Raw genomic sequence first — 24988 nt, 5'->3', positions numbered from 1 at the left:
ACAGATAGGAAAAAGAGTCTTGAGAAAGACCTAATACTGGGCTGAAAGGCATCCAGTTCTGTTTTTCGGTAATCAGATATTAACCCCTTAACGACCGAGGACGTGCAGGGTACGTCCTCAGAAAAAAGGCAGTTAACGCCTGAGGACGTACCCTGCACGTCCTCGGTGTGGAAAGCAGCTGGAAGCAATCCTGCTCGCTTCCAGCTGCTTTCCGGTTATTGCAGTGATGCCTCGATATGGAGGCATCCTGCAATAACCTTTTACGGCCATCCGATGCAGAGAGAGCCACTCTGTGGCCCTCTCTGCACCGGACATCGATGGCCGGTATCGTTGGTGGGTGGGAGCCGGTGTGGGAGGTGGGTGGCGGCCATCGATGGCCCTGGTCATGTGGAGGGGGGCGGGATCGTGGGCGGGTAAGTCCGGGGGCGCGTGCACAAGGGGGCGGGGGCGGGCGCACAGGGAGGGAGCGGGTGGGAACCGCTACACTACGGAAAAAATGTGTCCCAAAATAAAAGTGGGACAAAATTTAAATATATAAAAAAAACCTTAGGTGTCATTTAGGTGGTGGGGGTTGGTCCGTGGGGGGGGGGGGGGGGTTGGGGGATTGAGCTACACTACAGAAAAAAAAATAAAAAAATAAAAATAAACATTTGATTGTTCAAACTGGGTAGGTAACAGCTGCCAGTACCCAAGATGGCCCCCAATAAGGCTGAGAGGGAGGCTTAGAGAGCTGTTTTGGGGGGGATCAGGGAGGTTGGGGGTTAAGGGGGGATCCTAAACACAGCATATGTAAATATGCTTCTTTTTTTTTTCTTAAAAAAAAAAAAAAAAACTTTTATTTTAGTACTGGCAGACTTTCTGCCAGTACTTAAGATGGCGGTGACAATTGTGGGGTGGGGGAGAGAAGGGAGCTGTTTGGGAGGGATCAGGGGGTGGGATGTGTCAGGTGGGAGGCTGATCTCTACACTAAAGCTAAAATTAACCCTGCAAGCTCCCTACAAACTACCTAATTAACCCCTTCACTGCTAGCCATAATACACGTGTGATGCGCAGCAGCATTTAGCGACTTTCTAATTACCATAAAGCAACGCCAAAGTCATATATGTCTGCTATTTCTGAACAAAGGGCATCCCAGAGAAGCATTTACAACCATTTGTGCCATAATTGCACAAGCTGTTTGTAAATAATTTCAGTGAGAAACCTAAAATTGTGAAAAAAATTAACGTTTTTTTTACTTTGATCGCATTTGGCGGTGAAATGGGGGCATGAAATATATTAAAATGGGCCTAGATCAATACTTGGGGTTGTCTACTACACTACACTAAAGCTAAAATTAACCCTAGAAGCTGCCTACATGCTCCCTAATTAACCCCTTCAATGCTGGGCATAATACACGTATTGTGCGCAGTGGCATTTAGTAGCCTTCTAATTACCAAGAAGCAAAGCCAAAGCCATATATGTCTGCTATTTCTGAACAAAGGGGATCCCAGAGAAGCATTTACAACCATTTATTCTATAATTGCATAGTTGTTTGTAAATAATTTCAGTGAGAAACCTAAAGTTTGTGAAAAAATTTGTGAAAAAGTGAACAATTTTTTTTATTTGATCGCATTTGGCAGTGAAATAGTGGAATGAAATATACCAAAATGGGCCTAGATCAATACTTTGGGATGTCTTTGAAAAAAAAATATATACATGTCAATGGATATTCAGGGATTCCTGAAAGATATTAGTGTCCCAATGTAACTAGCGCTAATTTTGAAAAAAAAGTGGTTTGGAAATAGCAAAGTGCTACTTGTATTTATGGCCCTATAACTTGCAAAAAAAAGCAAAGAAGATGTAAACATTGGGTATTTCTAAACTCAGGACAAAATTTAGAAATTATTTAGCATGGGTGTTTTTTGGTGGTTGTAGATGTGTAACAGATTTTGGGGGTCAAAGTTAGAAAAAGTGTGTTTTTTTCCATTTTTTCTTCATATTTTATAATGTTTTTTATAGTAAATTATAAGATATGATGAAAATAATGGTATCTTTTGTTCTGAAGTTCTGAAGCATTATGTTTGCTGAGAAATCTACATTTTTTTAGACTGAACCCTTTTTTGTATTCAGGAATTTTTATTATTTAGATTTTTTTTTTTTAATTGAGGTGTTAAATTAAAGAAATTATACACAAAAAAAGGCAGATCAATATTCACATTCTACTGTCATTACTGATACATACATGGATTTTGAAGACATTATGACCTCTCTAGTCCTGCAAAAAGACCCAAAAAGTGTACACCTCAATTTTCTTCCTCCTGAACCCAAATGAGACTACTCTTGGCTACTCCTTAAACATGTTAAGCAATATCTGAGTAACAGGAGGATATTATATAAGCGATAAGATATTTATTGTCATTCTATGAATCACAAGGTTACTCTTGGACCTATAGTGACCCATTAATCTTACAGTAGTGGAGGGATTGGAGCAAGTATAGGGGCCACTTAGGCACATTGGTAAAATAAATAGTTAATATTTTAAATATCTTACAAAACAAATAATTCAACCATTGGCACAAACATATCTAGGAAAAAAATGTATTGTTATGGTGCATCAAAAATCGTAACAAAATTCTTGACCAAAAAATCATACAAAAAAAAAAAGAGGTCAAATCTGTATGTAAATTACTTAGGAATAAATTGTATTAAATATCCACAGTGTAATTCCTAATTTCAATGTAAATTAAACTAAAAATGTTTCTTTCATGATTCAGATATAAGCGATTTTAAACAACTTTGGGCTAGTTTACGAGTGATTACAGTACCATAATATATGAGCATTTTTATTTTTAACAAAATAACTGCACAAAGCAGTTATAAGGGTTTAAAGTGAGGGGATGTGGAGTGTTAGAGAAAAAATGGCAGCTGAAGTGCCTTTACATAGGAGTCAATTGGGGATTGTCTTTTCACCCATAAATATATATGTATATGCTTTTATACATATAGATTTGTTTGTTTATAGATGTATATAAACACATAAATATATATGTATATGCTTTTATACATATAGATTTGTTTGTTTATAGATGTATATAAACACATAAATATATATGTATATGCTTTTATACATATAGATTTGTTTGTTTATAGATGTATATAAACACATAAATATATATGTGCCCAATGCTGTGCAAGGTGTTTGTGTGCAGCTGCCGGCATGAAGCCTATGGAAGAGTGCTTCCTTGAGCACTTGGATTCCAGCAATGATTGTGTCTTACTTGTAATACCAGCGCACATTTACATACTCTGGTATTGCCAAGTGAAGCGCAAATATCGCGCAAACGCTAATTTGTGTTTAACTTGTAATCTGGCCCTTTGTGATTTACTTCAATTATCAATTTTTCTTTCTATCTTATGTTGCACTATTTCCTGCTATGTTGTGCTCCAGATGACTACCTAGGTATCTCTTCAGCACAGAATATCATGGGAAATAATCAAATTTGATAATAGCAGTGAATTGGAAACATTTTTTAAAATGGTAAACTCTGTCTGAATCACAAAAGAAAATATTTAGGTTTAATAACCCTTTAAGTACACTGGATGTGCAAAACTCACTTTGTATTTTATACTTATAAGTAGGAATTTCTAAGTGAAATTGTTGTTTTTTCATAAAATAGGGTGAAAACGGCCATTCTATGGGTGAACATAAAATTTTCTCTCTAATCTCAGCGTAATTCTGTAAAGATTTTCACACTACAGATCTCCGTTTTTTTCTCTCAAACTAAAAGGTGGCAAGCTTTTCTCAAAACACTCAAAATGCTTATAACGCTAATAGCAAAACACACGCATATGAAAATATAAGAGCAGCAGCCCCATAACATTGTTAACACTCTCTAGTTAACTTGTAAAAATACTTTAAAATGAGATAAAATTCTATCGGCCAGATTACGAGTTTTGCGTTAGGAGCTGTGCGGTGCTAACGAGCAGTTTTTTCTCACCGCTCACTTACCTGCAGCGCTGGTATTACGGGTTTTTACTAACCCGGCGTTAAAAGGCAAGAAGTGAGCGTAGAGCAAAATTGTGCTCCATACCGCACTCCAATACCAGTGCTGCTTAAGTCAGCGGTGAGCTGGTCTTACGTGCTTGTGCACGATTTCCCCATACACATCAATGGGGAGAGCCAGCTGAGAAAAAGTCTAACACCTGCCAAAAAGCAGCGTAAATCTCAGTAACGCAGCCCCATTGATTCCTATGGGGAAACACCCTAACATGAACCCCAAGTCTAGACACCCCTAATCTTACACTTATTAATCCCTAATCTGCCGCTCCGGACACCCCCGCCACCTACATTATATTTATTAACCCCTAATCTGCTGCCCCCAACATCGCCGCCACCTACATTATATTTATTAACCCCTAATCTGCCGCCCCCAATGTCGCCGCAACCTACCTACACTTATTAACCCCTAATCTGCCACCCCAAAGTCGTCGCCACTATATTAAATTTATTAACCCCTAAACCCTAACCCCCCCTAATTTGAATATAATTTACATAAATATAAATAAAATTACTATCATTAACTACATTATTCCTATTTAAAACTAAATACTTACCTATAAAAGAAACCCTAAAATAGCTACAATATAACTAATAGTTACATTGTAGCTAACTTAGGGTTTATTTTTATTTTACAGGCAAGTTTGTATTTATTTTAACTAGGTAGAATAGTTATTAAATAGTTATTAATTATTTAATAACTACCTAGCTAAAATAAATACAAATTTACCTGTAAAATAAAACCTAACCTAAGTTACAATGACACCTAACACTACACTATACTTACATCAATTCCCTACATTAAATACAATTAAATTAATTTAATTAAATTAGCTAAATCAAACAAAAAAAATTAATTACAGAAAATAAAAAACAAATTACAGATCTTTAAACTAATTACACCTAATCTAATAGCCCTATCAAAATAAAAAAAGCCCCCCCAAAATAAAAAAAAACCTAGCCTAAACTAAACTACCAATAGCCCTTAAAAGGGCCTTTTGCGGGGCATTGCCCCAAAGAAATCAGCTCTTTTTCCTGTAAAAATAAAATAAAAACACCCCCCCAACAGTAAAACCCACCACCCACACAACGAACCCCCCAAATAAAATACTAACTGAAAAAAACTATGCTCCCCATTGCCCTGAAAAGGGCATTTGTATAGGCATTGCCCTTAAAAGGGCATTTAGCTCTATTGCAGGCCCAAAGCCCTAACCTAAAAAATAAACCCACCCAATACACCCTTAAAAAATCCTAACACTAACCTCCGAAGATTCACTTACCGGGAGAAATCTTCATCCAAGCAGCAAGATGTCCTCAACGAAACCGGCAGAAGTGGTCCTCCAGACGGGCAGAAGTGGTTCTCCAGACGGGCAGAAGTGGTTCTCCAGACGGGCAGGAGTCTTCATCCAGACGGCATCTTCTATCTTCATCCTTCCGGCGCGGAGCGGGTCCATCTTCAAGACAGCCGACGCGGTGCATCCTCTTCTTCCGACGGACTAACGACAAATGAAGGTACCTTTAAATGACGTCATCCAAGATGGCGTCCCTTAGATTCCGATTGGCTGATAGAATTCAGCCAATCGGAATTAAGGTATAAAAAATACTATTGGCTGATTGGATCAGCCAATAGGATTGAACTTCAATCCTATTGGCTGATCCAATCAGCCAATAGGATTGAGCTTGCATTCTATTGGCTGTTCCAATCAGCCAATGGAATGCAAGCTCAATCCTATTGGCTGATCCGATACCGCTGCACATCGATAAATGCTGACCACATACACTCTCGGCATTTATCATTGCACCAGCAGTTCTGGTGAACTGCTGGTGCAATACCGCCCCCTGCAGATATGCAGCCAATCGGCCGCTAGCAGGGGGTGTCAATCAACTAGATCGTATTCGATCGAGTTGATTTCTGTCAATTTCTGTCCGCCGCCTCAGAGCAGGTGGATTGGTTATGGAGCTTGATAAATATGCCCCTTAGGCTCAACAGAACAGTATAATAACCATGTTAAAGACACACTAAAATCAAAATTTAAACTTTCATGTTCAGATAGAGCATACAAAAGTAAACAACTTTCTATTCACTTCCATTAACAAAATGTACACAGTCTTTTCATATGCACACATTGAGGTAGCTCCTACTGAGAATGTGCAATATTCCACAGTATATATGATTTGCAATCTGTGATTGGCTGATGGCTGTCACATGATGCATATGGAAAAAATGTAACTAACTTTAAAATTTGACAGAAAAAAATGTATTACTCATTTGAAGTTCAGACTGAGAGCCTAATATTCAAAAGATTTAAGACATCTCATCAGGAGAGGTCCCTAAATAAATGTTAGAAACACACATTTTTGTTTTAAAGATGTTTATCTCACTATGCAGGGTTCTTGATGTAAAGGAGAGACTCCTACATTATTATATAAGGTCTAAAAAAAAATCTCAAAGATTTTGCATGATTTCTCTCCATGCCGGCGAGTTTTTGAATATCAGGCCCTAAGTGGTTTTGTATTATCTTTTTATTCTATCTTTGTTAATTATGCAATTCTACTGTATTTGACGGTCCTTTAAAACATGTGTGTGTAACTATTTGTTATTTATCTCTGACATTCTATATAAAAATACATTTCTACAACTCTAAGGGCCAGATTACAAGTGGAGTGCCAACGTTTGTGTGCAAGCGCTAAGGGGTTTATCGAGGGTGTCTGTTCTCGTTGAGCTTACCGCTGGTATTACGAGTTGAGAGTAAATGCAATCAATTGGGTGCATTCGCGATTTACACTAGAATGATTACTGTGACTTTAGAGCTCTGGTTAACTGTTTCATGAAATAAAAAAGTTGCACTAAACACATCAAAAATACATTACAAAGTACACTTATACTCATAATAACACTAATAGAAATTATTCACAAAAAATATTTAACACAAGTTATAAAGGCTCAAAGATAGGAGGCCTTAGATTTTTGGGGAAAAAAAGGCAGTCAAAGGGCTTTAACATTGAGATACATACAAATACATGTCTAAAGATGTATGTATATTTATATGTCTATGTATGTATACTTATGTATTTATATGCGTATATATGTAATTATAGACATATATATACACATATAAATGCGTAAATACATTTGTACACACGATATATATATATTTATGTGTGTGCATTGGAGCCCTTTGCAGTTAAAGGGACACTAAACCCAATTTTTTTTTCTTTCATGATTCAGGTAGAGAATACAATTTTAAACAACATTCCAATTTACTTCAATTATCTAATTTGCTTCAATATTTAGATATATTTTGCTGAAGAAATAGCAATGCACATAGGTGAGCCAATCACATGAGTAATCTATATACAACCACCAATCAGCAACTACTGAGCCTATCTCAATATGCTTTTCAGTTAAGGATATCAAGAGAATGAAGCAAATGAGATATTAGAAGTAAAGTAGAAAGTTGTTTAGAATTGTACGCTCTTTCTAAATCATGAAAGAAAAAAAACAGAATTTATGCTTACCTGATAAATTACTTTCTCCAACGGTGTGTCCGGTCCACGGCGTCATCCTTACTTGTGGGATATTCTCTTCCCCAACAGGAAATGGCAAAGAGCCCAGCAAAGCTGGTCATATGATCCCTCCTAGGCTCCGCCTACCCCAGTCATTCGACCGACGTACAGGAGGAAATATGCATAGGAGAAACCATATGATACCGTGGTGACTGTAGTTAGAGAAAATAATTCATCAGACCTGATTAAAAAAACCAGGGCGGGCCGTGGACCGGACACACCGTTGGAGAAAGTAATTTATCAGGTAAGCATAAATTCTGTTTTCGCCAACATAGGTGTGTCCGGTCCACGGCGTCATCCTTACTTGTGGGAACCAATACCAAAGCTTTAGGACACGGATGAAGGGAGGGAGCAAATCAGGTCACCTAAATGGAAGGCACCACGGCTTGCAAAACCTTTCTCCCAAAAATAGCCTCTGAAGAAGCAAAAGTATAAAATTTGTAAAATTTGGCAAAAGTGTGCAGTGAAGACCAAGTCGCTGCCTTACATATCTGGTCAACAGAAGCCTCGTTCTTGAAGGCCCATGTGGAAGCCACAGCCCTAGTGGAGTGAGCTGTGATTCTTTCAGGAGGCTGCCGTCCGGCAGTCTCATAAGCCAAACGGATAATGCTTTTAAGCCAAAAAGAAAGAGAGGTAGAAGTTGTTTTTTGACCTCTCCTTTTACCAGAATAAACAACAAACAAAGAAGAAGTTTGTCTGAAATCTTTAGTGGCCTCTAAATAGAATTTTAGAGCACGGACTACGTCCAAATTGTGTAACAAACGTTCCTTCTTTGAAACTGGATTCGGGTACAAAGAAGGTACAACTATCTCCTGGTTAATATTCTTGTTGGAAACAACTTTCGGAAGAAAACCAGGCTTAGTACGCAAAATCACCTTATCTGCATGGAACACCAGATAGGGCGGAGAACACTGCAGAGCAGATAACTCAGAAACTCTTCTAGCAGAAGAAATTGCAACCAAAAACAAAACTTTCCAAGATAATAACTTAATATCTACGGAATGTAAGGGTTCAAACGGAACCCCTTGAAGAACTGAAAGAACTAGATTAAGGTCTGTAAACAGGCTTGATTCTAACCAGAGCCTGAACAAACGCTTGAACGTCTGGCACAGCTGCCAGCCTCTTGTGAAGTAAAACAGATAACGCAGAAATCTGCCCCTTCAGAGAACTTGCAGATAATCCCTTCTCCAAACCCTCTTGTAGAAAGGATAAAATCCTAGGGATTTTTATCTTGTTCCATGGGAATCCTTTAGATTCACACCAATAGATATATTTTTTCCATATCTTATGGTAAATTTTTCTAGTTACAGGCTTTCTAGCCTGAATCAGAGTATCTATTACAGAATCTGAAAACCCACGCTTTGATAAAATCAAGCGTTCAATCTCCAAGCAGTCAGTTGGAGAGAAACCAGATTCGGATGTTCGAATGGACCTTGAACAAGAAGGTCCTGTCTCAAAGGTAGCTTCCATGGTGGAGCCGATGACATATTCACCAGGTCTGCATACCAAGTCCTGCGTGGCCACGCAGGAGCTATCAAGATCACCGAAGCCCTCTCCTGGTTGATCCTGGCTACCAGCCTGGGAATGAGAGGAAACGGTGGGAAAACATAAGCTAGGTTGAAGGTCCAAGGTGCTACTAGTGCATCTACTAGAGTCGCCTTGGGATCCCTGGATCTGGACCCGTAACAAGGAACCTTGAAGTTCTGACGAGACGCCATCAGATCCATGTCTGGAATGCCCCATAATTGAGTTATTTGGGCAAAGATTTCCGGGTGGAGTTCCCACTCCCCCGGATGGAATGTCTGACGACTCAGAAAATCCGCTTCCTAATTTTTCACCCCTGGGATGTGGAATGCAGACAAGTGGCAGGAGTGATCCTCCGCCCATTGAATTATCTTGGTCACTTCCTCCATCGCCAGGGAACTCCTTGTTCCCCCCTGATGGTTGATATATGCAACTGTCGTCATGTTGTCTGATTGAAACCTTATGAATTTGGCCTTTGCTAGATGAGGCCAAGCTTTGAGAGCATTGAATATCGCTCTTAGTTCCAGAATGTTTATCGGGAGAAGAGATTCTTCCCGAGACCATAGACCCTGAGCTTTCAGGGGTTCCCAGACCGCGCCCCAGCCCACCAGACTGGCGTTGGTCGTGACAATGACCCACTCTGGTCTGCGGAAGCTCATTCCCTGTGACAGATTGTCCGGGGTCAGCCACCAACGGAGTGAATCTCTGGTCCTTTGATCTACTTGAATCGTCGGAGACAAGTCTGTATAATCCCCATTCCACTGTCTTAGCATGCACAGTTGTAATGGTCTTAGATGAATTCGTGCAAAAGGAACTATGTCCATTGCTGCAACCATCAATCCTATTACTTCCATGCACTGCGCTATGGAAGGACGAAGAACAGAATGAAGAACTTGACAAGAGCTTAGAAGTTTTGATTTTCTGACCTCTGTCAGAAAAATTCTCATTTCTAAGGAGTCTATTATTGTTCCCAAGAAGGGAACTCTTGTTGACGGGGAAAGAGAGCTTTTTTCTATGTTTACTTTCCATCCGTGAGATCTGAGAAAGGCTAGGACGATGTCCGTATGAGCCTTTGCTTTTGACAGAGACGACGCTTGAATCAGGATGTCGTCCAAGTACGGTACTACTGCAATGCCCCTTGGTCTTAGAACCGCTAGAAGGGACCCTAGTACCTTTGTGAAAATTCTCGGAGCAGTGGCTAATCCGAAAGGAAGTGCCACAAACTGGTAATGCTTGTCCAGAAAAGCGAACCTTAGGAACTGATGATGTTCCTTGTGGATAGGAATATGGAGGTACGCATCCTTTAAATCCACCGTGGTCATAAATTGACCTTCCTGGATGGTAGGAAGGATCGTTCGAATGGTTTCCATTTTGAATGATGGAACCCTGAGAAATTTGTTTAGGATCTTGAGATCTAGAATTGGTCTGAACGTTCCCTCTTTTTTGGGAACTATGAACAGGTTGGAATAAAACCCCATCCCTTGTTCTCTTATTGGAACTGGATGAATTACTCCCATCCTTAACAGGTCTTCTACACAATGTAAGAATGCCTGTCTTTTTATTTGGTTTGAAGATAATTGAGACCTGTGGAACCTTCCCCTTGGGGGTAGTTCCTTGAATTCCAGGAGATAACCTTGAGAAACTATTTCTAGTGCCCAAGGATCCTGAACATCTCTTGCCCAGGCCTGAGCAAAGAGAGAAAGTCTGCCCCCCACCAGATCCGGTCCCGGATCGGGGGCCATCCCTTCATGCTGTTTTGGTAGCAGTGGCAGGCTTCTTGGCCTGCTTACCCTTGTTCCAGCCTTGCATCGGTCTCCAGGCTGGTTTGGGTTGAGAAGTATTACCCTCTTGCTTAGAGGATGTAGAAGTAGAGGCTGGTCCATTTCTGCGAAAGGGACGGAAATTAGGCTTATTTCTAGCCTTAAAAGACCTATCCTGAGGAAGGGCGTGGCCCTTTCCTCCGGTGATGTCTGAAATAATCTCTTTCAAATCAGGACCAAACAGTGTTTTGCCCTTGAAAGGGATGTTAAGCAATTTTGTCTTGGAAGACACATCCGCTGACCAAGACTTTAGCCAGAGCGCTCTGCGCGCCACGATAGCAAACCCTGAATTTTTCGCCGCTAATCTCGCTAATTGCAAAGCGGCATCTAGAATAAAAGAGTTAGCCAATTTAAGTGCATGAACTCTGTCCATAATCTCCTCATACGAAGATTCCTTATCGAGCGACTTTTCTAGTTCTTCGAACCAGAAACACGCTGCCGTAGTGACAGGAACAATGCATGAAATTGGTTGAAGAAGGTAACCTTGCTGAACTAACATTCTTTTAAGCAAACCCTCTAATCTTTTATCCATAGGATCTTTAAAAGCACAACTATCTTCTATGGGAATAGTAGTGCGTTTGTTTAGAGTAGAGACCGCCCCCTCGACCTTAGGGACTGTCTGCCATAAGTCCTTTCTGGGGTCGACTATAGGAAATAATTTCTTAAATATAGGGGGAGGCACAAAAGGTATGCCGGGCCTTTCCCATTCCTTGTTTACTATGTCCGCCACCCGCTTGGGTATAGGAAAAACATTGGGGGCACCGGAACCTCTAGGAACTTGTCCATCTTACATAATTTCTCTGGAATGACCAAATTGTCACAATCATCCAGAGTAGATAATACCTCCTTAAGCAGTGCGCGGAGATGTTCTAATTTAAATTTAAATGTTACAACATCAGGTTCAGCTTGTTGAGAAATTTTCCCTGAATCTGAAATTTCTCCCTCAGACAAAACCTCCCTCCTGGCCCCTTCAGATTGGTGTGAGGGTATGTCAGAAGCGTTATCATCAGCGTCCTCTTGCTCTTCAGTGTTTAAAACAGAGCAATCGCGTTTTCTTTGATAAGTAGGCATTTTAGATAAAATATTTTTAATAGAATTATCCATAACAGCCGTTAATTGTTGCATAGTAATAAGTATTGGCGCACTAGATGTACTAGGAGCCTCTTGTGTGGGCAAAACTGGTGTAGACACAGAAGGGGGTGATGCAGTACCATGCTTACTCCCCTCATCTGAAGAATCATCTTTGGCACTATTATTATCTGTGGCATCATTGTCCCTACTTTGTTTGGACACCATGTCACAATTATCACATATATTTAAATGGGGAGACACATTGGCTTTCATACATATAGAACATCGTTTATCTGATGGTTCAGACATGTTAAACAGGCTTAAACTTGTCAACAAAGCACAAAAAAAGTTTTAAAATAAAACCGTTACTGTCACTTTAAATTTTAAACAGAACACACTTTATTACTGAATATGCGAAAAAGTATGAAGCAATTGTTCAAAATTCACCAAAATTTCACCACAGTGTCTTAAAGCCTTAAAAGTATTGCACACCAAATTTGAAAGCTTTAACCCTTAAAATAACGGAACCGTTACATTTAACCCCTATACAGTCCCAGGAATCTGCTTTGCTGAGACCCAACCAAGCCCAGAGGGGAATACGATACCAAATGACGCCTTCTATAAGCTTTTTCAGTGGATCTTAGCTCCTCACACATGCATCTGCATGCCTTGCCTTCCAAAAACAACTGCGCATTAGTGGCGCGAAAATGAGGCTCTGCCTATGACTAGAGAAGGCCCCCATCTGAAAAAGGTGTCCATACAGTGCCTGCCGTTTTTTAACAACAATCCCCAAGATTATAATAACTATAAAGCGCTATAATCTGTTAAATATGCTTAGCAAGTAATCGTTTTAGCCCAGAAAAATGTCTACCAGTTTTTTAAGCCCTTATAAAGCCTTTATTCTTATACTTAATCTAAGAAAATGGCTTACCGGTCCCCATAGGGAAAATGACAGCCTTCCAGCATTAACACGTCGTGTTAGAAATGTGGCCATCATACCTCAGGCAGAAAAGTCTGCCAACTGCTTCCCCCAACTGAAGTTACTTCATCTCAACAGTCCTGTGTGGAAACAGCAATCGATTTTAGTAACGTCTGCTAAAATCATCTTCCTCTCACAAACAGAAATCTTCTTCTCTTTTCTGTTTCAGAGTAAATAGTACATACCAGCACTATTTTAAAATAACAAACACTTGATTGAAGAATAAAACTACATTTAAACACCAAAAAACTCTTAGCCATCTCCATGGAGATGTTGCCTGTGCAACGGCAAAGAGAATGACTGGGGTAGGCGGAGCCTAGGAGGGATCATATGACCAGCTTTGCTGGGCTCTTTGCCATTTCCTGTTGGGGAAGAGAATATCCCACAAGTAAGGATGACGCCGTGGACCGGACACACCTATGTTGGAGAAATTGGGTTCCATGTCCCTTTAAGTAGATAAAACATGTAAAAGCATATTTGTCCAATATTCATATTTAATAAAGGTTTTAACTATGTATTTAGTGTAAATATATCATATTACAATGTTCTGCAAAATATGTTCTAAGTATTTTAAATAGATATTCATATATATATATATATATATATATATATATATATATATATATATATATATATATATATACCTATATGTCATCATCTATAGATAGATATATAGATATATATTGATATTGCAACAAAAAAATACCATCAGGTATATGTAGAAATTTTTATTTATGAATAAATAGAAGATATTCTTGTATGTGAAGAACATTGGAACGTGAAATATTCATATTTTCATGTCGGGTTTGCATGAGAATGGGGTGTTTTTTTCCACTTTTTTTCCCTCCATTTTCTTCTATGGGGGAATACGTGAACGCATAAGTTCAGCATTTTGACGTGTGTTAAAAGCAGGAGCGTTAATTAGCATTCCACTTATAATCTGCCCCTAAATATTTAAAATTGTAATGTTAAAATTACAATTATTTTTTTTTCTTTTTTCCTTACCAGAAACAAGAATAATCATGAGTTTTCCATTAGGTGCCAGGCAGCTTCTAGCAAACGATAATGTGACAGGTATATCTTTTACATAATAAAGCATCTGTAAATTTAAAAAAAAAATAAAATTCATTATTTCAACAAACTGTACGAGAGAGAAAAAGAGAGAAAACGAGAGAGAGACAGAACTGTGGGCTCTTCAGTACAGACAGTGGCTAACATGGCGCTTCCCCATTTTTATATGCACACAAACATTATATATATATATATACACACACACATACACAGTATATATACAGGTCGCCCTCGGTTTACGCTGGTTCAATTTGCGCCGTTTCAGAATAACAACCTTTTTTTTCAGTCAGCTATTGAAAAGCATTGAAAAGCAGTGCACTCATTAAAATAGCCAGTAGGTGGAGCTGTCCGCTTGTGTTGCAGCAAAGATATGCAATTTAGCAGACTGAAATTAATCTGTGTACACAGAGCAGACCAGACCTATTGAGCAACAAGATCTAGCAGCCACTTCCCTATTATCTTCCTGTCCAGCTGCTTGAGGTGAGGGTGCCTAACTGCCTATTAATCACTGCAGATTGAAATGCATAGAACAGGTTCAGACCCAATATTATCTAACATTCTAACAATGCAGAGAACTGTTTGCAGAAAAATGCAAGTAAAAAAATGTAATTTCAAAGCTTTAAAAATAATGTATTAGGTGTTACTTATGATAATTTTGAGAGGGGCCTGGAATCTAACTCCCTCACTTCCCATTGACTTACATTATAAACTGTGTTTCAATTTACAACAGTTTAGATTTACAACCATTCCTTCTGGAACCTAACCCTGGCGTAAACCGAGAGCTACCTGTGTATATATGTGTATGTATATATATATATATATATATATATATATATATATACTCACATACACATAGATAGATAATAGATAGATAGATAGATAGATAGATAGATAGATAGATAGGGTTTTGAATTATTTAACAAGCTCTTATAGCCCAGCCACAATATTTGGGCTAATTAATAGCAAATAATACTTCTGTACCCTCAAAATATGACAATATGAAATGTTTTTAATAGCTCTATACTTTACAGAGGTGCATTAACCATGGTGGAGGTGATTGTTTTATTAACCCAGTATAAGAGGACTATGTGAACATTTCCAGAAAATATTTAAAATATTAAATGGACATTCAATTGCTGTAATAGCAGGGCTAATACTCAACATTTTCCTCCTGTACCTACAGCAATCTTTAAAGTGACATTAAACACTAAATAAGTGAGAATTATGCATTCAAAGAAAATATTAGTCTGAGAATAGCACGTAGATGTATTTTTTAAAGTTCCATTAGTTGTTTAAATATTGACAAAATAAGTGTAAAGTTTTAGTGTCTATAAAACAATGGGAGCTGCCATGTTGTAACTTAGGTTACCTTCTCTGCTGTGGCCAATGAGGGACAGTTATCAATAGGGCACTAGAGTGTGCAGCCAATGGCTGTGTGGAATATAACAGTGTTCTGCATTTCCATTTCTAACAGGAACTGAAAAGCTCACAATTTCACAATGGAATTACAGGAAAAGGGGACAAAATAAATAATGAAAGTATATTGCAGACTTATTTTCTATATATGATTTATCATTTTATATTACCATCTGAAAGTTTTTAATGTCCCTTTAATGCTGCTCTCTTATTTTATGCCATTACATGTGCTGGTTGGTAAATCTTTGCATCTATATACTGGGTATGCATGTATTCTTGCACTCTATGGGGTAGATTTAACAAGCAGCAGATGCTGCAATCTTCCCCCGAAGTTTCCAGCTCGCTGGAAACTTAAGTTATCAATCAGCGGTCGTAAGACCGCTGCTCCTTAAGTGACCCGCCACCTCTGAAGTGGCGGACAGCAATCATGATTGACACCCCCTGCTAGCGGCCAATTGGCCACGATTGGGCAGGGGACAGCATTGCACAAGCATTTTACTAGAAATGCTTGTGCATTGATAAATGACGATAGTGTATGCTTTCGGGTTGACATGATTCCTCACAGTGAATTATGTCCACTCGCCGTTTAATAATTCGGCCCTTATAACAGAAGCAGTGTACATTCCCAGATCAGGGGCGTTACTGGCTTTTTGACAGGTGTATCTTGCCCTTTAGTTAAGCGCACACAACAGAAAATGAAAGCTTTACACTTTTGCAATTTTTGTTTCTTCACAGTTTAGTTATTTAAATATAAAAATTCTCAGGAATAATATAGAGCAATGCAGCCACTGTTCAGCTCCTGCTCTCTATTGTGCATGTTAAACTGATGTGCACAATATAGCTTGATAAAAATACAACAATGCCATTTATCTGTGAATGTGCACTGAACCTGTCATAGGATGTGATACTAGGCATTTGTTCAGGTTGTTATCTGTGACAAAGTGCTATAAAGAGTGATAAACAGGGTGTGTTTAGAACCTAGGATTCTTCACAGCACTACACTGATATTTGGGATAAGTCATATGTACTAGGAATGGTTATGTTTCAGTTAAGTTTCTAGTCTGTTGTGCGTTAAACTTATCAATACCTTAAAAAAGTATTGAGACTATTTTCAACCCCATAGCCGCCACAGAGGAAGCATCTATACTATAATTGTGTTTGTAACACGTCCGTCGCCGTTGCCAGTTGTGCATGCATCCTCAAAGGAATGTTGGCTGCGCAACTGACAAATGCTGGATGCAGGTGGAATTTTTCACCACCCTGACATTTTTGGACTCCACCGGGATGCAGCAAAGGCAAACGGAGCATTAAAAAAAAATAATAACCGCCCGCAATAAGTATTGAAATAAAACTAACCGCCCGCAATAAGTATTAAAAAAAAAACTAACCGCCCGCAATAAATATTACAAAAAAAAATAACCGTCCACAATAAGTATTAAAAAGAAAACATACCGCCCGCACGAAATATTCAGAAGAAAAAACAACAAACTACTTAATTAAATTGTTCCCAGATGTGGGGATCCTCGGCGGCGGTGGTCCTCGGCGGAGTGGAGGCTCCTTTTCATGCAATTGCCTGCCGCACACTGAAGATTGAATGCAAGGTACCCCATATTTAATACCCAAAATTGATTGCGGTATCTTGCATTCAATCTTCAGTTCTGCGACGGACATAGGGTAAAGAGGAGCCTCAATGTCGCTGAGCAATGCCGCCACCGAGGACCCCCGCCGCCGAGGACTGCCGTCAAGGACTGCCGCCATTGAGGACTGCCGCTGAGGATCCAGGCATCGGGGAACACAGCTCGGCACCTCCGCACCACGCCGCCTTCACTCTGGATGAAGATTGAAGATGATGGATCCGTCTGAAAGAAGACCTTCTCCGCCGGACTTCAGGAACAGTGAGTACCTATTTGGGGCTTAAGTTTAGGTTTTTTTATTTTAATTTTTGTTTTTTAGATTAGGGTTTTTTTAGGCTAGAAAAAGAGCTGATTGCCCTTTTAAGGGCAGTAAAAGAGCTGAATGCCCTTAAAAGGGCAATGCTCATACAAATGCCCCTTTAGGGGCAATAGGTAATTTATGGGTTTTTTAGTGTTAGGTTTTTTTTACTTTGGGGGGTTTGGTGGGTGGGGGGATTTTACTGTTAGGGGGGAACTTAGTATTTTTTAGAGGTAAAAGAGCTGTTTAACTTAGGGCAATGCCCAAAAAAAGGCCATTTAAAGGGCTATTGGTAGTTTAGTATTAAATTAGGTTTTTTTTTATTTTTATAGGGGTATTAGTTTAGGTTTAATTTTTTTATTTTGGATAGCTTTGTTTATTTATTTATTTTTTGGATAGCATTGTTTATTTTTTCTGTCATTTTACTTTTGTTATTTTTTGTAAATTTAGCTTGGGGGTTTGTATTTTTTCAACATAGACTGCCCTCACTATGGTATCCGAGTTGTAAAAAATGTTGAACATATGTTTTTAATTCAAATAATGTTCTCTATAAACAACCATATATGAATAAATGTATTGTCTCAAGGTCATGGCTTATGACTAAGCAGAAAGAAAGATTAATTTCTCTAGTGTGCTCATAACACATATTAGCATGACAGATTTCATTGGTTGAAGCAAAATTATCATTTTAGGTAAAAAATAAAGAGTTAAAAGGAAACTGTTTTTGCTTGCATGCTAATCCGACATGCTTAAAAAGCCGAACTTAGAATATTGCTGGACGAGAACCTATTCCCCCCCCATAGAAGCCAATGGAACAAGTGGAAAAAAACCTAAAAGAAACACGATTGCATATTCTCAAGTTCGCTAACCCAACATGAAAATATGAATATTTCATATTCCAATTTTCTGAACATAGAAGAATATGTTCTGTTTATTCTTAAATACATATTTCTATACATACCTGATGGTTTTTGCACAGATATATATCTATATCTATCTATCATCTATCTATATATATATATATATATATATATATATATATATATATATATATATATATATATATATACACACACATGATTATATATAGATATAGATATATGCAGATATATATATAGGAATATATATTACAAATACATAGAACATATTATTCTGTGTGCAGAACATTGAAATGTGAAATATTTACGGTAAATACACAGTATAACACATATTAAATATGAATATTGCATAGATATGATTTTACATGTTTTCATCAACTTAATTGCAAAGGGATCCAATTCACACACTATATATATATATATATATATATATATATATATATATATATATATATATATATATATATATATATATACACACACACATATATGTCTATAAGTAGGCTGACCATATTGCCGCTTTAAAAAGGGACACATATGAAAAATACATATGTCAGGGCTGTTTTCAGGGCTGTTTAAAGAAATGGTTTTGTATAAGAACCCTCACATATGTATTTTTCATATGTGTTCCTTCTTAAAGCGGCAATATGGTCAGCCTATCTATAAGTATAACGAAAGCAAACACTGCACGGGCAATCAAAGTGCCTTTTATAGTCAAGGAGGTTTTATTAATCCACAAGTTTAGACAAAGTCAGAAATCAGAACACCTGACATGTTTCGCGCAGGCGTACCTGCGCTTCATCAGAGGTATATGTCTATATATGTATACATATGTATGTGTATATATGTCTGTAAATACATATGTACACATATAAATAGAACATATAAACATATATATATATATATACACATACATATACATCTTTAGACATGTATATGTATGTATCTCTATTTTAAAGCCCTTTGCCTGAGACCTCATGTCTATGAGCCCTTACAGTTAACCAGAGCTCTGAGGATGCGCTAACCCGGCGCGCAATGCATTTACTTTCAACTTGAGATACGAGTTAAAAAAAAAAAACAAGCACAAACACCCATGATAAACCCCTTATCGCTCACGCGCAACTGTTAGCGCTCCACTCGTAATCTGGCCCAGAGGCATGAAAAGGTAACATGGCTCCTAACTGGTTAAGAAAGAATAACGATAAACCAATACATCAGTGTCCCAGGTTAGCTGATAAGATTCCGCTTCTTTGTAGAAAAACAAATGTACTTTATCAGTATCTATAAAGTAATAATTACCTGAATCATATGTATAAAGTCAAATTTCTTTTGCTCTTTCATCACACTCAGCTCACGTTCATATTCACAGGACGTTTTTTTGTGCCAGCTAAAAGTTATATCATTGAGATTTGGAGCCTTTGCAACACGTTCTGAAACACACAGAGTATCATTTATTTACAGCCATAAAACCAAAGGTCAGATCTCAGTGTTTTCAACATCCAGTGAAAGGGAATAATTTACAAGATACTAACATGAGAATAAAGTATTGAAGGCTAAAAAGAAAAAAATAGATTAAACATACTGAGTACAGCTCATTTGTTTTGTTTTTAATGATATAAAGAAAAGCTGTAGATCAAAACGTAAAGATGCAGATCATCTCATTGTATGGTGGTAAAAATCTGTGGAAAGTTTCAAAATAGGGTGCTATGTATTGACATAATTTCAATACAAATGCCTTGAAATATGTACACACAAAAAGTAGTAACACAATAACCATCTTTCTTTGTTGTCACTGGAAACTCAGACTGTGAAAACAAAGTGCCAATTTAATAGCATCTCAGAGCCCTTCATACAACATTACAGATTAAAGGCACCACCTACAATTTTTACTTCATATTTTAGTGGTAGTATGTAGTATATTAAACTTTTAGACCAATCATTTTTATATGGTTTTAATGCTTAGCAAGCTCACCATGATATATAGGAGGAACCATTCAACACAGCCCAAACTAAATGAAAGGTAAAAATGACAGCTAATATGATGGAAACAATTGTGATAACAATTTGCAGTATTGACCTCCAAGCAGACCTAGGAAGAGTGCTAAGTAAGGGCTAAGGAGATAAGCCAATAGAGGTTATACAGGTGACAAGTAGCTGGAAAAAGCTTCCACCTTCCCTCCTATGCTATGGTAACTTGTCACAGCTGAGTGGCAGGGGTTCTTGTCCATGGCGGCAATTATCTTTTGAAGTTACGTTAACCCATGTTAAGGTTGACAGGGAAGAAAAGCTTGTGAGAGGTGTATCAAGTTGAAGTAGATACTTAGGAGCCGATTTCTCAAATGGCGGGCGGACCTGATTCACTGTAGTGAATCAAGTCCGCCCGTCATCGATAAATTTTTAGTTCTGAGAATTAGAAAAGGCTCAATTTGCAGATCTAAATTACATGAAATGGGGGCAAAGTAAACTATAATAGTATGTTGCAAAGTATGTTTACTATGCATAACTAAACATTTTATATTACATTATCAAGGTGTTTACTGTCCTATTGAGGCTGCTGGTCTCACTTACCCTTGTAGCCCAATATTTGTTCTGCACTGGGCTCAATGATATTGTTATTAATCACAGCTCCTGGATATCTTGCTCGTATTTTAGACAACATTTGCAGGTCAATTTCACCTAAAATTAGGTTTTAAAATAATAGTTAATAAAATATATTAATAAAATGCACTTGATAAGAAATCTGCAACTAGATTCGACCCTCAATATAAACACAGTTTGTGTAATAATTAAAAATGTATAACAGACTTGTTTTACAGAAGTTCCTGTTTTGTCTTACACCATACTAATACTACTTATACTTTATATTTTTTCATAGAGAAAATTTGGGTTGCATTATAATCTATCTGAAAATATTACAGGTGCTAATTCTCAAATCCGGAATTCCAAAATCCAAACATATTCTGAAATATTGCATGAGTTCAAAGAGAAAGAATAAATCCTGGAAAAAATGAATACCAGGATAAAAGACAGGGAATACAGTACTCTTTTTTAAAAAAGTTTTTATTTAGCTCAAGAAAATATATTTAAGGTGTATACAAAATTTAAAGCTTAAGTAGCTACAAGAGAGATTCATCTCTGGCACCTATAACTTCAAGACTAGTTTATCTCAGGTACCTTCTAACAATAGGTTAATACACAAGTAACCAAACAATGTATATAGCGAAATAAATTACATAGAAATAACAATATGCAAACCTGACCGGTCAGGGGTTAGTGTTCATCCTTGAACAGAAAAAAATTCACATGCTAAGTAGTTAGATGATATGACAATTTAGCAGCGGATAAAGTAACCTACTGTCCTCTTATATCATAACGAACATTGATATCTCAATATACATACTAAGATGTAAATGGGGTATTTTTCGTGGGAAACCTTAGTCAGACTACTACACCCTGCTGCATACGGCACCTTAATATGTAAGGCTTAATGCCGGGCAGGTATAGTGATGGGATCTAAGTAGTTTCTGATAATGTACCCCAAAATATGTACATTTGTCTTACAGTTAGCAAGCAAAAGTATAAAGCAATGTTATGGTAAAGTAGCTCAGCAAAATTTATGATAAGCAGGTAATAGCATTAGTACTGTAGGTCGCTGTATGAGTTGTTAGAGTCCCTTTCAGTTAGTCATACATGCATGAAATATATAAGCCATATATATTTCATGCATGTATGACTAACTGAAAGGGACTCTAACAACTCATACAGCGACCTACAGTACTAATGCTATTACCTGCTTATCATAAATTTTGCTGAGCTACTTTACCTTAACATTGCTTTATACTTTTGCTTGCTAACTGTAAGACAAATGTACATATTTTGGGGTACATTATCAGAAACTACTTAGATCCCATCACTATACCTGCCCGGCATTAAGCCTTACATATTAACCCCTTAACGACCGAGGACGTGCAGGGTACGTCCTCAAAAAAGAAGGCAGTTAACGCCTGAGAACGTACCCTGCACGTCCTCGGTGTGGAAAGCAGCTGGAAGCGATCCTGCTCACTTCCAGCTGCTTTCCGGTTATTGCAGTGATGCCTCGATATGGAGGCATCCTGCAATAACCGTTTTAAGCCATCCGGTGCAGAGAGAGCCACTCTGTGGCCCTCTCTGCACTGGAGATCGGTGGCTTATAGCGTTGGTGGGTGGGAGCCGGACCGGGAGGCGGGTGGCGGCCATCGATGGCCCTTCGTGATATGGAGGGGGGCGGGATCGTGGGCGGGGAGGCCAGGGGGCGCACACTGACGCGTGCACGTGCACAGGAGGGCGGGGGCGGGCGCGTGCACGGGGAGGGAGCGGGTGGGAACCGCTACACTACAGAAAAAAATTGTAGGAAAATGATAAAAAAATTGCATAAAATAAATAAATCAAATGAAAAAAATAAATCAGTTAGGTGGTGGGTGTTGGGCTGTGGGGAGGGGGAAGCTACACTACAGAAAAACCGGGTAAAAAATAAAATAAAACATATTTTTTTGCAAACTGGGTACTGGCAGACAGCTGCCAGTACCCAAGATGGCCCCCAATAAGGCAGAGGGGAGGGTTAGAGAGCGGTTTTGGGGGGATCAGGGAAGTTGGGGGCCAAGGGGGGGATCCTACACAGTAGCATATGTAAATATGCTAAAAAAAAAAATTTTTTTATTTTAGTACTGGCAGACTTTCTGCCAGTACTTAAGATGGTCGGGGACAATTGTGGGGTGGGGGAGGGAAGGGAGCTGTTTGGGAGGGATCAGGGGGTGGGATGTGTCAGGTGGGAGGCTGATCTCTACACTAAAGCTAAAATTAACCCTGCAAGCTCCCTACAAACTCCCTAATTAACCCCTTCACTGCTAGGCATAATACACGTGTGAGGCGCAGCAGCATTTAGCGGTCTTCTAATTACCAGAAAGCAACACCAAAGTCATATATGTCTGCTATTTCTGAACAAGGGAGATCCCAGAGAAGCATTTACAACCATTTGTACCATAATTGCACAAACTGTTTGTAAATGTTTTCAGTGAGAAACCTAAAATTGTGAAAAAACAGAATTTATGTTTACCTGATAAATTACTTTCTCCAACGGTGTGTCCGGTCCACGGCGTCATCCTTACTTGTGGGATATTCTCTTCCCCAACAGGAAATGGCAAAGAGCCCAGCAAAGCTGGTCACATGATCCCTCCTAGGCTCCGCCTTCCCCAGTCATTCGACCGACGTAAAGGAGGAATATTTGCATAGGAGAAATCATATGATACCGTGGTGACTGTAGTTAGAGAAAATAAATCATCAGACCTGATTAAAAAACCAGGGCGGGCCGTGGACCGGACACACCGTTGGAGAAAGTAATTTATCAGGTAAACATAAATTCTGTTTTCTCCAACATAGGTGTGTCCGGTCCACGGCATCATCCTTACTTGTGGGAACCAATACCAAAGCTTTAGGACACGGATGATGGGAGGGAGCAAATCAGGTCACCTAGATGGAAGGCACCACGGTTTGCAAAACCTTTCTCCCAAAAATAGCCTCAGAAGAAGCAAAAGTATCAAATTTGTAAAATTTGGTAAAAGTGTGCAGTGAAGACCAAGTCGCTGCCTTACATATCTGATCAACAGAAGCCTCGTTCTTGAAGGCCCATGTGGAAGCCACAGCCCTAGTGGAATGAGCTGTGATTCTTTCAGGAGGCTGCCGTCCGGCAGTCTCATAAGCCAATCGGATGATGCTTTTAAGCCAAAAAGAGAGAGAGGTAGAAGTTGCTTTTTGACCTCTCCTTTTACCAGAATAAACAACAAACAAGGAAGACGTTTGTCTGAAATCCTTTGTAGCCTCTAAATAGAATTTTAGAGCACAAACTACATCCAAATTGTGCAACAAACGTTCCTTCTTTGAAACTGGATTCGGACACAAAGAAGGCACAACTATCTCCTGGTTAATATTTTTGTTAGAAACAACTTTCGGAAGAAAACCAGGTTTAGTACGCAAAACCACCTTATCTGCATGGAACACCAGATAAGGAGGAGAACACTGCAGAGCAGATAACTCTGAAACTCTTCTAGCAGAAGAAATTGCAACCAAAAACAAAACTTTCCTAGATAATAACTTAATATCTACGGAATGTAAGGGTTCAAACGGAACCCCTTGAAGAACTGAAAGAACTAAATTGAGACTCCAAGGAGGAGTCAAAGGTTTGTAAACAGGCTTGATTCTAACCAGAGCCTGAACAAAAGCCTGAACATCTGGCACAGCCGCCAGCTTTTTGTGAAGTAAAACAGATAAAGCAGAAATCTGTCCCTTCAAGGAACTTGCAGATAATCCTTTCTCCAAACCCTCTTGTAGAAAGGATAGAATCTTAGGAATTTTTACCCTGTTCCATGGGAATCCTTTCGATTCGCACCAACAGATATATTTCTTCCATACTTTATGGTAAATTTTTCTAGTTACAGGCTTTCTAGCCTGAATAAGAGTATCAATGACAGAATCTGAGAAACCACGCTTTGATAAAATCAAGCGTTCAATCTCCAAGCAGTCAGTTGGAGTGAGACCAGATTCGGATGTTCGAACGGACCTTGAACAAGAAGGTCCCGTCTCAAAGGTAGCTTCCATGGTGGAGCCGATGACATATTCACCAGGTCTGCATACCAAGTTCTGCGTGGCCACGCTGGAGCTA

The 24988-nt window shown here is 38.7% G+C and overlaps 1 protein-coding gene across 1 annotated transcript in view; it reads right to left on the bottom strand.

Annotated features, from left to right (window-relative positions):
* Positions 1 to 24988, bottom strand: part of LOC128645337 (histamine N-methyltransferase A) — a 49233-nt gene that overhangs the window by 2534 nt on the left and 21711 nt on the right. The window contains exons 4-6 of the mRNA XM_053698259.1: positions 20863 to 20970; positions 19594 to 19724; positions 14003 to 14096 (exon numbers count right to left, since the gene is read on the bottom strand). Of these exons, the coding sequence (XP_053554234.1) occupies positions 14003 to 14096; positions 19594 to 19724; positions 20863 to 20970 (333 nt within the window). The remainder of the gene's footprint in view (positions 1 to 14002; positions 14097 to 19593; positions 19725 to 20862; positions 20971 to 24988) is intronic.

The sequence above is a fragment of the Bombina bombina genome, chromosome 1 (assembly GCF_027579735.1).
Source record: "Bombina bombina isolate aBomBom1 chromosome 1, aBomBom1.pri, whole genome shotgun sequence".
Taxonomy (NCBI): Eukaryota; Metazoa; Chordata; class Amphibia; order Anura; family Bombinatoridae; genus Bombina; species Bombina bombina.
This window is presented reverse-complemented; position numbering and strand designations above follow the sequence as displayed.